Source organism: Amblyraja radiata, chromosome 2 (genome assembly GCF_010909765.2).
Source record: "Amblyraja radiata isolate CabotCenter1 chromosome 2, sAmbRad1.1.pri, whole genome shotgun sequence".
Lineage (NCBI taxonomy): Eukaryota > Metazoa > Chordata > Chondrichthyes > Rajiformes > Rajidae > Amblyraja > Amblyraja radiata.
In genome coordinates this window covers 45,577,386-45,591,702 of record NC_045957.1, presented here as the reverse complement: position 1 = coordinate 45,591,702, position 14,317 = coordinate 45,577,386, and the positions used below count along the sequence as shown (strand labels likewise).

At 48.4% G+C, this 14,317-nt stretch overlaps 1 protein-coding gene across 3 annotated transcripts in view; it reads left to right on the top strand.

Annotated features, from left to right (window-relative positions):
* Positions 1-14,317, top strand: part of phf14 (PHD finger protein 14) — a 241,562-nt gene that overhangs the window by 24,231 nt on the left and 203,014 nt on the right. For all 3 annotated transcript variants that reach the window (XM_033045737.1, XM_033045746.1, XM_033045727.1), the window contains exons 2-3: positions 475-585; positions 11,728-12,311. In XM_033045737.1, coding sequence (XP_032901628.1) covers positions 475-585; positions 11,728-12,311 — 695 coding nt within the window. The remainder of the gene's footprint in view (positions 1-474; positions 586-11,727; positions 12,312-14,317) is intronic.

The following is a 14,317-nucleotide window of genomic DNA, read 5'->3' as shown; positions in this document are numbered from 1 at the left end:
TTTTCAGTTTTTTATGAATTGCTTTAACTGAAAATCCATAAGTGTTATTCCTTGCTGAAAGAGCAAGTTGTAAATGGAATGTTAACGTATAATTAATGTGGAACTCTGCCTCCGTAAAACTAAAATTGTGTGGAGTCTAATTCCTTAAATTATCAGATTTTGGATCTAACAGTTTTTATTTGATCTTAGTTTCAACGATACGTGTATGTCCCCAACTTTATTTTACCGACTTAAATGTTTAAAACATTACTTGAAACTGAGCTATTCCTGGTTTGCCAGCAATTCCTTTAAATGTAATTGCTTAACCTACTTGATGACATCACTGCCTATGGATGTCAGAGGTCCTTTTGCAGATAATTAGAATTAAAAGTTGAAATTAAAAAATGCAAACATTTTATTTTGTTGAATACATGGTTTATAGGCAATCAACTATTTTCCATGCACTGAGTATGGTTTTTTTCTGGATTTCTGCAGTTGAACGTGGTCCAAAGAAGAGACAAGTGAAAACACTAGCAACATCTCTTCTGGAAGCATTGGATTATGACAGCTCTGATGACAGTGACTTCGAAGTGGGAGATGCTTCAGGTGTATATAAGTGTATTTTATAGAATTCATTTTGTTGTGATCTTAAAACATTTCCTCTTTGTTTTAAAGCATTAACTGTTGGCGTGTTGTTATTGATGCACTTTTGCTGATATTTCTATAATCCAGGGTAAATCACGTTGACATCTTATTTGATTAGAAGGTCTCAAAGTTGTCTCGTTGTATTCAGTCATCTAGTTAACATGCAAAGCTGGAAGAATTACTGGAGAACCCGTGAGAACTTCTCACAGCTTTACCTCTCAGTTTTTGAGCAATAGAGAGGTCCATGGTCATCCTTTTCTGGAAGCTCAGTTTAATTTGTTGAGAAAATAAAATCACTAAATGATGTATGGAGTGCTGGTATTGGAAGTCGGAGGAGATGGTGGTCGAATGTTGGGAATGATAGATAAAGAAAATATTAATCTGAGCTACCAGCATCTGGAAAGGTGCACAACCTTTTATCCGGAGTTCTGGAAACCGAAAAGCTCCGAAAACGGGACATTTTTTCCAGGATGTCGTCAAACGTGTTTGCCGCCAAACTTGACCCGAAACGACCCATGGTCAACCCAGGTCTGTACTACTGTAGCGGCTGCCTCCTCCCCGGAGACCGGGGAGACACTTAAACATCTGTAAATCATTGCTTAAATGTTAGTCAGTTAGTTTGGAGGGCTTTTATGTGAAGGGGGGGGGGGTGAAGGGGGAAACTTTAATTCTTAGTCCCCTACCTGGTCGGAGAGGCGGGGAGCGGGCAATGCCTTACCGGGTCGCCGTGCAGTAAGCTCTGGAGCGCTGTGGCCGCGGACTCCCAACATCGCGGAGCTGGGGCTGCGGGCGTCTGGCCGCAGGCGGCGCTGGATTTGGAGCGCCGCGCAGCCAGGGGTAGAGTTGCCGGGGTCGGAGCTCCAACCGGCGCCGCCCGCAGCCCCAACTCCGCGATGTTGGGAGTCGGCGGCCACAGCGCTCCGGAGCTTACTGCACGGCGACCCGGTAAGGCATTGCCCGCTCCCCGCCTCTCCGACCAGGTAGGGGACTAAGAATTAAAGTTTCCCCCTTCACCCCCCCCCCCACCACATAAAATCCCTCCAAACTAACTGACTAACATTTAAGCAATGATTTACAATGATTCCCCGGTCTCCGGGGAGGAGGCAGCCGCTCCAGACTTTTCAAGCCGCCCGCGCTACCTACCTAATGTACGCTAAAAATCTTCCATTTCGAAATCCGAAAAATTCCGAAATCCGAGAAGTGTCTGGTCCCAAGGCTTTCGGATAAAAGGTTGTGCACCTGTACTACCATGTTCTATTGTGAAAATATTAATTTGTTTTAAAAATAATTTAATTTCCATTTCTTCAGAAGGATATGATTTATTTGTTGATCACAGATCAGATAATTTGGAAATAATTAATGATCTTCTATTAGGCTGTAAAGTTCCCCCGTGCGGGTGGCGGGAGTGTCCCGGGGAGCCACTTGGGCGGCGATAGTGTCGCGGTGAGCCAAGCGGCGGCGGGATGTCGCAGGGAGCCGCACAGGCCCGAACCACCCGCCGAACAGCCGCGCCGCTGACGACCAGAACGATGACCGAAGACCGGAACGTGTCCTGTGGTAGGCTCGACTCGTCCCACAGGCCTCCCAGGGGACTGCGGTGAAGCCGGGCGGCGAGGCCTGTCTGGGCCGATGGAGCCTCAGAGACGGCGGCGATAGGAGCCTCGGTGGCGGCAGCGGGAGACGGTGGCAGCGGGAGACTCGGCGGCAACAGGAGCTCTTTAAGGCTGCTCTTCTCCAAAAAACATTTTTCAATTTTTTGTGTACCTTGTGTGTTGTGGCAGTCGGCAGACCAATTTCCCTCCGGGGATGAATAAAGTTTTATCATATTGTATTTATATTAGTACCTGTTGAAATTAAGATGTTTCCCATCATTGCATATATTTTAGATTGTATATAATACAGGATCTTTTTCTTTCATGTCTTACTGCATGTCTTACTGTTAAAACTTCATTTTGAAGTGTATAGATCTGTTAAGATGATATTTTTATATTAGCATGTAGAAAAATGTCGGGTGGGTAAAAATATAATGGTGTACTAGACCAAGTGCAGACCCATTGGGTCAGTTCCCCCAAAGTGTGGTTGCGAGGGGGGGGGGGGGGGCGGCATGCGGCGTCACACACACTAACTACCCCCCCGCACACACGCTAACTACCCCCCTTGATGTTATATTAATATTATTAATTTGCTCCCTGTACCCCATAACCGCCCCATCCACTGACACATAGCCCCCAACTCGCAGGCGCGTCTAGAGTGGGGGGGGGGGCCTAGAGAGTGAGGGCAGAGAGAGAATGGGGAGAGACAGAGAGAAGGGGGCAGGGACAGAAGGGCAAGAAGGAAAGGGAGGGGAGGAGGAGAGGGAGGGGTGAGAGGGGAGGAGAGAGAGGGGAGGAGAGAAAGGGGGGGAGTGAGGGAGGGTGGGGAGGGGATGGGGGAGGGAGGGGGGTGGGTGTAAAGAGGAGTCATAACACACTGTGTCTTTACTACTGTTTATTCATGATACACATACGTTGCTGCCCTAGCTGTTCGTGGTCTGTCACCGGAACTAGAGAGAGAGGTCAATGGGTGGGAAGGTTGTAATTATGCTTGTGATATGGGGAGTGGTTAGTAGTGGTGAGGTCACTATGTTAAAGGTACATGCACATGTCATCTACATCCTTCCCCTTGGAAATGAAAAGCAATACAGTAGTGACAGGGCGACCACGTCTCATACGCTACGAGCAGGTAAGCAAACAGTTAAGCAAAATCACCATAACGGACAGGCGGCTTGACCACCCGCCCGGACCGGGTACGCACCTCGCCATCTCCCCCCTCTGCAGGAAGAACAGGAGCAGGAGCAGGTGCGGGTGAGCGAACCGGGGACCCGGGAGGAGAAGGAGAAGACGGAGACGGAGGAAGGGATGCAGGCGCAGCAGCGGGAAGACGGGCAGGCGAGGGAGGATTGGCTGTTGGAGAGTGGGGCTGATAGAGCTGAGAAGGCAGGGACCGAGGCATGCGTGGAGCGGCAGGCAACGTGGCAGACAGCGGGGGGGCAAAGGGGTCGGCAGGCGATGGTGGGGGCTCGCGGCGAACCAGCAGTATCGACGACGATGGCAAGCCTGGAGTGACCGGAGGGGGACTGCATCCGGACGACTTGGCCAGGGAACAGACTCTGGGCCTGAGACAGAGTGGCCTCGGCCCCAGGATGACCGCGGTGGGCGGTCTGAAAGTAGTGGTCTCGCAGCGCAGCAGGCACAACGACCTTGTGTCCCTTCACGACCACGCCGTCGTGCAGCACGAGCTCGTCACGGACCAGGAAGTAGGGCACGGCACCAGCCGGCAAGGATGAACGACGGTCTGGCCAGCCCTGCCGGATGACGTCGGCAAGCTGCTGCAGGGCAGGATCCTTGGCAGTGTTGCTGACCAGGGACTGCATCTGCTGTGAAGGCACAATGTTAACGTTAAGTACCATCAGGTCAGACGATTCATATGGATGGCGATCGGTGGACGTTAGCGGTGCGCGAGACAGCGTGTCGGCCACGAACATGTCCTTGCCCTTGCGATATACAATTCTGAACGTAAAACGCTGGAGCTGCAGCATCATGCGCTGCAAACGGGACGAGGCAACATGGATCGGCTTGTTGAGGATCTCTTCACGGACCAGGATGTAGATGACATGTGCATGTACCTTTAACATAGTGACCTCACTACTACTAACCACTCCCCATATCACAAGTATAATTACAACCTTCCCACCCATTGACCTCTCTCTCTAGTTCCGGTGACAGACCACGAACAGCTAGGTTTCATTTCCCAGGGGAGTGGTTAATAGTGGTGAGGTCACTATGTTAAAGGTACATCCACATGTCATTTACAGTGGGGAGGGGGGGAAGGGGGTTTAGGGGAGGGAGGGGAGGGCAGGGGGCGGGGGAGAGGAAGGGGGGGAGAGAGAGAGAGAGATGGGGAGAGAGAGAGAGATGAGGAGAGACAGAGAGAGCGAAATGCAACCGTGCGTCACGCGTCCAGAATGTTCTGGAAATGAAGCTTGCGCGTCTCATGCACGAAAGCTGTCGGCAGCTCTATGGAATTCAGGGGAGCAGCCTGCCGCGTCACACACACACACGCACACTAAGGGCAGAGAGAGTGGGCAGAGACAGAGAGAGGACAGAGGCATCGTTTGTAGACCCGAGGTATACAGAGTAACCGGTTTGGCACCATTTCCAATTCCCAGTTGTAGTATGTGCAGAGGTCTTGACCTGACCATGAAGGTCTGTTTTCTGTGGGGGGGGGGGGGGGGGGGGGGGGGGGGGGGGGGGGGAGGGAGGGAGGGGGAGAGGGAGGGAGGGGGGGGGAGGAGAGTGTGAGGGCAGAGAGAGAGGCATCGAGGGCAGAGAGAGAGAGAGGGGGCAGAGAGACAGAGAGAGGGGGCAGAGAGAGAGAGAGGGGGCAGAGAGAGAGAGGGTGCAGAGAAAGAGAGTGGGCAGAGACAGAGAGAGGGCAGAGACAGAGAGACTGCTGGCGGGCGTGGGGTGGCTTCTTTTTGGCCCCGGACACGGCCCCATCCAAACCCCGGGTTTGGCCCTCCAGCTCCAGGCTCTGCTCCAGCCCATGCAGCAGCCTCCCCACCAGGCGCTGGGCGGCGGACATGGGCTCGAGGGAGGCCACGGGGGGGGATTGACCTGAGGACCCCGAACGTGGCGGCGAGCGGGCGGGCATTGTGCCGGGCTTGGCCCTGATGAGGGTTCGAGCATGAGTGGCCCTGTTTAGGCTGCCGCCACAATGTCTTGATTGGTGAATATGTTTAGTTTGTGACTTTATTTGAAGCAGAAATAATATGTGAATATCCTGCTGCCTCCCCCCCCCCCCTCTCTCTCCCCCATCCTCTCCCCTCCTTCACCCCCCCTCTGCCCTCCCCCCCTCACCGTACTCGGGGTCTGAAGCGCCGAGGATGCGAGCCCATGGAGCTCAGAAATATAGAGAAAGTTCTGCAGAAGCCCGCCCGCCGCGACCTTGCGAGGACCCCGAGGATGGGGGAGAGAGAGAGGGGGAGGGGGGGGAGGGGGAGGAGGGGGGTGGGGGGCAGCAGGATATTCACATATTATTTCTGCTTCAAATAAAGTCACAAACTAAACATATTCACCAATCAAGACATTGTGGCGGCAGCCTAAACAGGGCCACTCATGCTCGAACCCTCATCAGGAGATACGAGGGCGGGCACGTGACGTCATGGGCTAGAGGGAGTGTCCTGATACTAAAGCTCTCTCACCACGAGACCTAAGAGACAACTGGCAGCTGAGCACGAGGGAACAACCTCGCTTAGCTGCAACAACATTGTATTATAGTTAGCGCACCAACTACCACCGAATAAATGATTCTTTAAACCGGCCTGACGACTCATCTTTATTCGCCACGTATGGTGCCGCTACAACATGATATATACCACAATGACATGCAGCAAAGTTATAATACAGTATCTCAACTCTTTTTACACATTGCAATTAATTAAATTTAATTGATTCTTTCCACTTCCAAACAAAAATGTGGTTGGATTATTCAGCGCTTGATCAACCTGTGTCAATAAATTCTGGACCATGGTAACATATATGCTTAACCGTGCACCCTACATATTGATGCAAGCATGTTTTCTGTGAATGGCCATAGCATGGGTCGTTATTGCTATTGGTACAGAAACACTCTTGCTTCCCACATAATTTATCCACAACAAAATATACAGGTGCAAGGAAATTTCTAAAGGCATTTTATGCTAATAGCTGTTAAACCCGACTATACCCACCTGACGGGTTAAACTGACAAGAGATGGCCAAAGGACATAACTGCAGCAAATGTTCTTTTGGTAATATGTTTAAAGGTGTCAAAACGCCATATTACCGGACATTCAGATTAGATGTATGTATTGTAAACAGTAATGAAGATACCCAATTTGTACGCACCAGATTTTTGTTTAATTATTGATAAACGCTGTTTCCATCATTCCCACTTCAGAATTAACGTTAAAATTTCAACTGCAATATCTCCTGACCAAATTTGTGATGTATATGACCGACTGTAGAAGTAAAACCTGGATAATCCAACGTATAGTTGTGAATGTTGCTCATTAAATAACTATAGTACTGATACTCCATATTAAGAGCATTGATTTGCTGTTAAAATAAATTCTGTGATAACATGTCAACGGTAGCAGTGACAATCGAACACGGCGGTTTTAATGTTTCACGTGTTCACAATTTAATTAATCCATCTTTATGGATTAAAACAAATAATAACATTGGGAATTAACACATTTGATTGCATTCCGTTATCAAACAGTCAATGTTCGCTCTGAAGACATTTCCAGCACAATAGGGTCGGGTGGGGGTGGGGGTGGGGGTGGGGGGGGGGGGGGGGGATGAATCAGTGCGGGATGGATAGATGGCGGGGGAGGGGGTTGAGAAGGCAAGCAGTGCGGAATGGATGGATTGAGGCATGGGAATTAGTGTGTGTTGGTTGGAGTAGGTAAAATTGTGAGGGGAGAGCGCGGGGGATGTCAGTGGGGTTGAATGGGGGGATCAGTACGGGATGGACGGGGGGGTCTGCGCAGGATTGATGGGGGGATCATTACAGGATGAATGGGGGTAGACTAAAATGCTGGAGAAACTCAGCGAGTGAGGCAGCATCTATGGAGTGAAGGAAATAGGCAACATTTTGGGTTGAGACCCTTCTTCAGACTGATCCCCCCATACTTCTTGAATGGGGGATCAGTACAGGATGGATGGGGGGGGGCGATCAGTGCAGGATGATTGGGGGGGTCAGTACAGTGGATCGGAGGGTCTGTGCAGGATGAATGGGCAGATCACTACTGGATGAATGGGGAATAAGTGCAGGATGAATGGGTGGATCAGTACAGGATGAATGGGTGGATCAGTACAGGATGAATGAGGGGAACAATAAAAGATGAATGGGGAGATCACTACAGGATGGATGGGGGGATCGGTGCAGGATAAATGGAGGGGGGGTCAATACGGGATGAATGGGGGGTTCAGTACAGGATGGATGGGAATGGGGGTAAGTATAGGGTGAATTGGGGGACCCCAGGGTAGGATGGATGAGGGGTGGCAGAAGAATCAATGTGAGGTGGATAGGGAGATCAGTGCAGGATGAATAGATGGGAGGGGGGTAGATGGGGATGTCAGTGAGGACTGAATAGAGGCAGTAATGGGGATCAGTGTGGGATGGTGAGGAGGGGTCCCAGGATAAGGGGGATGGATGGGGGGCTTACAAGAGAGAGGGAAGGGGCAGGGGAGGTGGGGAAGAAGGAAGGTCAGCGCTCCTCTGACAACACCGGCATCATTGCCCCGCTGCCTTGGCCGTCCCTGTCCAATGCCAAGTGACGCCGCCAAAGGGGGAGTCAGTTGGGATCTCCTCGCCGCCTCCTCCGCCAGCCAACAGGAAGGTGCGGGGCCGAGCGGTGCAGGTACTTCAGACGGCAGAAGGGGGGAGGAGAGAGAGTAGGGGGAGAGGGAAAGGGGGGAGTGGGGAATGGAGGGGGAGAGAGATGGAGAGGGTAAAGGGGGAGCGAGAGCGGGGGAGGAGAGAGAGGGGGGAGGAGAGAGAGGGGGGTCAGAGAGAAGGGGAGGGCAGGGGAGGATTTCCCTGGCCGTGTCGGTCAAAGGGTCCAGGTCACTGTGGCGCCCCGGAGTGTGAGCTGTTCACAGATCACCCTCACTGGGGGAGACTGCTACACACCAACCCTGACAGGCTCTGCTGCCGAAGAGCTCTCCTCCTCGCTCCATTCCCCACCCCACACAACGTGCCTTTGTAACACAGGAGCGGTGGTGCAGCGGTATAGTCGCTGCCTTATGGCGCCAGAGACCCGGGTTCCGTCCTGACTACGGCTGCTGTCTGTACGGAGTTTGTACCTGCATGGGTTTTCTCCGTGTGCCATGGTTTCCGCCCACATTCCACGTTTGCAGGTTAATTGAATTTGCCCCGAGTGTGTGTAGGATAGTGCTAGTGTGTAAGGGGATCACTACGATGGGCCGAAGGGCCCATTTCGACGCTGTATCTCTAAAGCTGCGCTACCACAGAACCCGCTAGATAGCCTGCAGCACGGAACATGTTAATAGCTTGCTGCGGGCCGGATAAAATCTTGTGGATGTGACCCGCGGGCCATAGTTTGGAAACCCCTGCCTTAAATCACAAATTTTTCCATTTTTTTTGTAAACCAGCATCTGTAGTCCCTTGGTCTAGATATCTTCAGTATCGTTTTATTTACTTAATGGAAATGAATCCCAGGAATTATTATAGGTGATAATTCACAGGACCTTAGGACCATATCATTGTTGCCAGAGTAGACACAAAATGCTGGAGTAACTCAGAAGCAGTATCTCTGGAGAGAAGGAATTGGTGCCAGGGTAACTAGTGTATAGATGAATTTTCTGGCTCTTTCTTGCGCTCTATCGCGCTCTCTCTCTCTCTCGCTCTCTCACTTTAATTGAAGAGGTGGTCATGGAAACAGTGGGTCATCTAAAATGTCATAGATTGTAAAGCAGTTTCCATAGAATAGAATGTAGCAAATGTAGCCGCACATTATTAGGAAGGAGTGAGAATATTGAACTATATACCAGTTAGCGTGTTAGTAGTAAGGAGATGTTGGAATCCTTTATTAAAGAAATGGCAACAGGGCACTTGGAAAACAAAAGTAAGTTTGGTAGAGTCAACATGGAAGAATGAAAGGAAAATCAAGTTTTATGAATCTCCTATAAAATTTTGAGGTTGTTCGCAGTAGCGCTGACATTTTTACAGAATTTACTCCCATTTTACCGGTCGTCGCGATAATCAGGTTCCCTTCAGATTTGATACTACGTTTCACGTTATTAATGATTAAAGTTTTAGAAAAAAAGCCCAGAACGACTTCTGAGAGAGTCTTCCAGCAGCTTCCAGTGATGATGTCACAATGTCATATCCCAGTCCACCAATCACAATGGGCTCTCATTTACACAAGCTGCTGAGTGCGACAATGACATAACAATGGGACGTTGCCAACGGTAACGGCAGCAGAAGCTTGGGGGAGAATGCTGCGCGCTGCCATCGAGGGAGAGAGGGGGAGGGAGAGAGAGAGTGAGTTGTGTTGGAACTGGTGAGTGGTGGAGACGGGTTGCATTGGGGGAACTGGTGAGTGGTGGAATATTGCGTTTGGGGTTGCCAATGGTAACGGCAGAGGCAGCTTGAAAGAGAATGCTGTGCGACACCATCTTCAGTCCGACTGGGCCGCACGTTTGGGGGGGGGGGGAGAGTGTTTGACGGGTGGAGGGGTCGAGTCAAAAGTTGAGTTTATTCATTGACTCAAAGATTGATTGGCGTTTTACAAAAAAAAAATTCCAGAACTTTCCTCCAACGCTGCCCGCAACCCACCCTCCCCCACACATGTCGAGTCCACGCTGACCGCCCTTCCACCCCTAACGTGGGAACGATTGATTGCCTCCATAAATTCCATTATTTTCCTTGTGGCCCTAACGTGGGGACGATTGATTGCCTCCATGAATTCCATTATTTTCCTTGAGGAGGTGATGGGGGTGATTTTTTCCGGGGGGCGCTTGTCCCCGGGTCAGCACCCCCCCCCCCCCCCAGATTAAATCGGATTTCCGATTTGTTTTGTTTTCCTATTTTTCAATTTTTTTGTGCCAGATTATTTGGCAGCCTATCAACTGCTGTCTCTAAGGGGGTTGCGTCCAATCACCGGCCAGCTTCCCTTAAAATTCCCGTCCAATCAATAAATGTCATCCAATCAGCTGCTGTCTCCAGGGGCGGTGTGTCCAATCATATAATGCGGTGGTCACTTGGCGGCAAATCAGACGCAGTCTCCGAGGGGCGTTCCCTTCCAGCTTCCCTTACTGAAGCAGAAGATGGCTATAGCCAAAATCACCTTTTCTGTGCAGTTTGCACACCGTGCTAGGCAAAGAAACATTTCAGGTAACATTTTTTGTAAAGATTACTTTTAATAATAATAATAATAAATTTTATTTGTTGGGCGCCTTTCAGACATCTCAGACACCTTACATAGATTAACAGGAATATAAACATATAATCAGAGTAAAATAAATAATAAAGACATCACAGAGACACAAACTAAAAACAGAATTCAGTCCAAAAACAGAAAATCAAAAACACAATGTATACTTTTAGCTGTATGAAGTGCGGTTGTGGGGGGGGAGGCGGCATGCAGCGTCACACACTAACTACCCCCCCCCCCCCCAGCACTCACGCTAATGGAGGGGAGGAGGGGAGAGAGAGAGAGGGGGGGAGAGGGGGAGGAGAGAGGGGGAGGGGGAGAGAGAGGGAGTGCTGAGAGGGGGGTGAGATGAGGGGCGGGGGAGAGGTGGGCAGGGATGGGGAGGGAGGGTGGAGGGAAGGGGGTAGGGGTGTGTGGAGGGGAGGGGGGTTTAGGGGAGGGACGGTAGGGGAGGGGAGGAGGGGGAGAAAAATAGGGGGGAGAGAGAGAGGGGGGGAGAGGAGAGGGGGAGAGGAGAGGGGGAGAGGAGGAGGAGAGGGGGAGGAGAGGGGGAGAGGGGGAGAGGGGGGGAGAGGAGAGGGAGGGGGGGGAGAGAGAGTGCCTTTTTACTTCAACCCAAACCCAAACCCAAACAACCATTTGCAGGCAGTGCTTTTTTACCTCTAACCATATTTTCATTTTCAAACCAAATTAAGGGTACTCACAGTGCTGTAGACATTTGTCAGTGTCATTCAGAGCTCTGATTGAGGCACACCACTTCGAGAGACTGATTGAGGCACACCACTTGCAGAGACTGATTGAGGCACACCACTTCCTGGTTTTATAGTCCCTCCCCCTCCCTCCAGCAGGGGCAGCAGAGAGAATGGGGAATTTTGTAAAAACATTAATATCTCTGTCAATTTTCATCGACGGGAAAAATTCTCGGCACACATGCGGCGGAGGGGGGCTCTGAGCGAGGTGGCCAAAAATGACGGCTGTAGGTGGCGGCGTACTCTCGGAAATCGCAGCACAGAAAGCCAAAACCGGTCAAGAACAGACTTTTAGTAATATAGATAGATGTTGTGGGAATTATTTGGTTATTTATAAATACTAAATTGTTTATACTGCTTGTGTAACAGATTCCGATGGTAGTGGGGAAAGTGCTGGTAAAGACAGTGAAGAAGGTTCAGAGAGTGAGGGTGGACAAAATGGAAGTGAAGAAGACTCAGAACAGGATAAAAAGGATACCATTGATGAAAAGATAGCTGAATGCAAGGATGATCCGGCACCAGAACCTGACAATAAGGAACCAACTGAAAGTAGAACGAGTAGGAAGAAAACAAAAGAATCCATGGATGATGTTGAGCCAGATGAGTCAAACGATGGACAAAAGAAGTGGAATCTTCGTAAAAAGAGAACAATGCTGGATATGATATCAGTGGAAGAATTGAATGGATTTGATGATTATGATAGTGAAGATGATAATGACTGGCGACCTTGTGAAAAAAAGAAAGGAAAAGATGTAAATGACGATGGAGAAGAAGGTGGAGGTGAGGACGATATTAGTGACAGTGAAGAGGGCAATCCTGATGATGAAGACAGCAGCAGTGCCAGTGAGGAGGATAAGAGAATTAGAAGAAAAAATAGGCCTTCTAATCGAAATGCTGCCAAGACAGAAGGAACGAGTGATAGTTTTATTCTGTCACAGAATAATAATTATGAGGTACAGTTATTAATGTTTATTTATAAAGTATTTTTGCCTGCTTAAATGAAAAAAATAATGGTAAAAAGGACATGATTAGAATGATTTAAGTGTTAAATCTGAGTGCAATCTGTATATAGTCAGCCACTCTTCGATCTGTTTTCCAAAACATTTTATTGAAGGCACTTCATTATTTTAAATTTTAGAATTGATTTCATTTGTTCAAATATGACTGAGCGGAAATAATCCCGAGATTTCATTCATTCATTTACACATTTCTTTTTACAGAGGATTAAGAATTCAGTTTAAATTGAATAATCTTAAACAAGTTTTGATTCTTAAAATATGTTATTATTGTGCAAAGGTAATAATGTTGGTCCATGACTAATCTTTACATTTTATATTATAACATGCTGTTTGCCATTCATGCCTAAAATTGGATCTAAAAGCACATGTTTTTTAGTCTTAATTGTGCAAAATTCAATTCACCCCAGAGTAGATCATGCTTATGATCACCTCCAAAGGAGGGTGTGTTTGCTATGAAATTAAACACTTTGTGTACAATATAATTTGGAATGCTTGAACTTTTCCTTGCATCAGCCATGTAGCGAGTAATGTGAAGGGCCTGGTTCACTTATGCAACTTTTTAGGGGATTGCAGGAGATTCTGCGCTCGCCTCATGATCGCCACATGTTCGCTGGTGGTCTCTGGTGAATCTCTTTCATGGTCGTGAGGAGTTCCTGCATTCTGGGAACTAGGCGCAGCCTCAATATGGTCTGCGACCAAAAATTGTTCGCCATGGGGAAAATCAATACTTTTGTCGTCGTAGGTGCAGTGGTAGTGGGGTCGCCATGTCGTTGTAGGTAGTCGAGGCAGTCGTAGGTAGTTTACTTAATCTCCTTTGTTGACCGGGCATTTTCTTAGGCTCATTGGGGAAAAAAAAAACGTGAGCACGAGCTTTCAGAACCATGGAAAACCGACCGGTGATGTTAAATGCCCGCTAAACTTCACAGCTGTGTATCTCTGGCTTATTAAAAGTTGTCTGGCTTCTTAAAAGTGTCTCCACTTTTCCCTTCACCCTCCCCTTCTCCCCCCCCCCCCCCCCTTCTCCCCCCCTCGTTCTTTTAAAGGACTTACCGTACACTGTGCTAGCCATCTTTAACCTTCCTGTTCATCACGGTGTGTGGCTGTATCACCTCGGCTGTGTTTGTGTGTGTGTGTGTGTGTGTGTGTTCTGTTCTGACAGTCGCCGTTCCAGTTCGCAGTTTTTCAGGCGAGTGCTTGAAGGTCGCAGGCAGTCCGCTGAAAAGTCGCCTAAGTGGGACAGGCCCTTTACTATTTGCGTGGTGTCTATTTCCAACCCTGTAAATGTAAACTAAAGGTGTATTCAGCAGTGTGTAAGACAGTGTTATTTTATAAGATGAAAAATGAAATTAAATAGACAAGCTAAGTTAACTGAGGTTCTATCGACTATAGAAGGCAAGTTTTAATATTAGAGGGGAAGGTAGGAGGAAATGTTTTTAAAGGAGATGTTAAAGGAGAGTTATTTTTTAGTGGAATGCACTACCAGGGGTGGCGATGGAAGCAGATGCATCAGTAACCTTTAGGAGACTTTTAGCTAGGTGTAAGCCTCCTCTTTTGCCAATTATGTATTTTATTTTGCTGGGAGCTGAATATGGCATTGGAGAAAGCACACCAGAAACTAGTGTATTATAATTTCTAGCATTTTGCACTACTTTGCATTCTTTGTAATTATTTGTATTAGGTACATGATTTCAGCTTAGATTCTAATGCAACTGAATATTTTGCCTGAGAAACTAAAAATCTGAGAATCTGAAAGTGTTATGTGAAAATTGTTTGCTTCTAGGGTGGGAAGAAAACAAAATATTAATGTGGGTGGAAAAAATGGATTATAAGCATTTTACTTTTTTTATTTTAACTCTTTTGATTACTGTTTCATGTAGTTAATAATTTTATAATTTTGTTCCTTTTGCCTCATCTACCCCATGTGACAGCAGGTTCCAGAT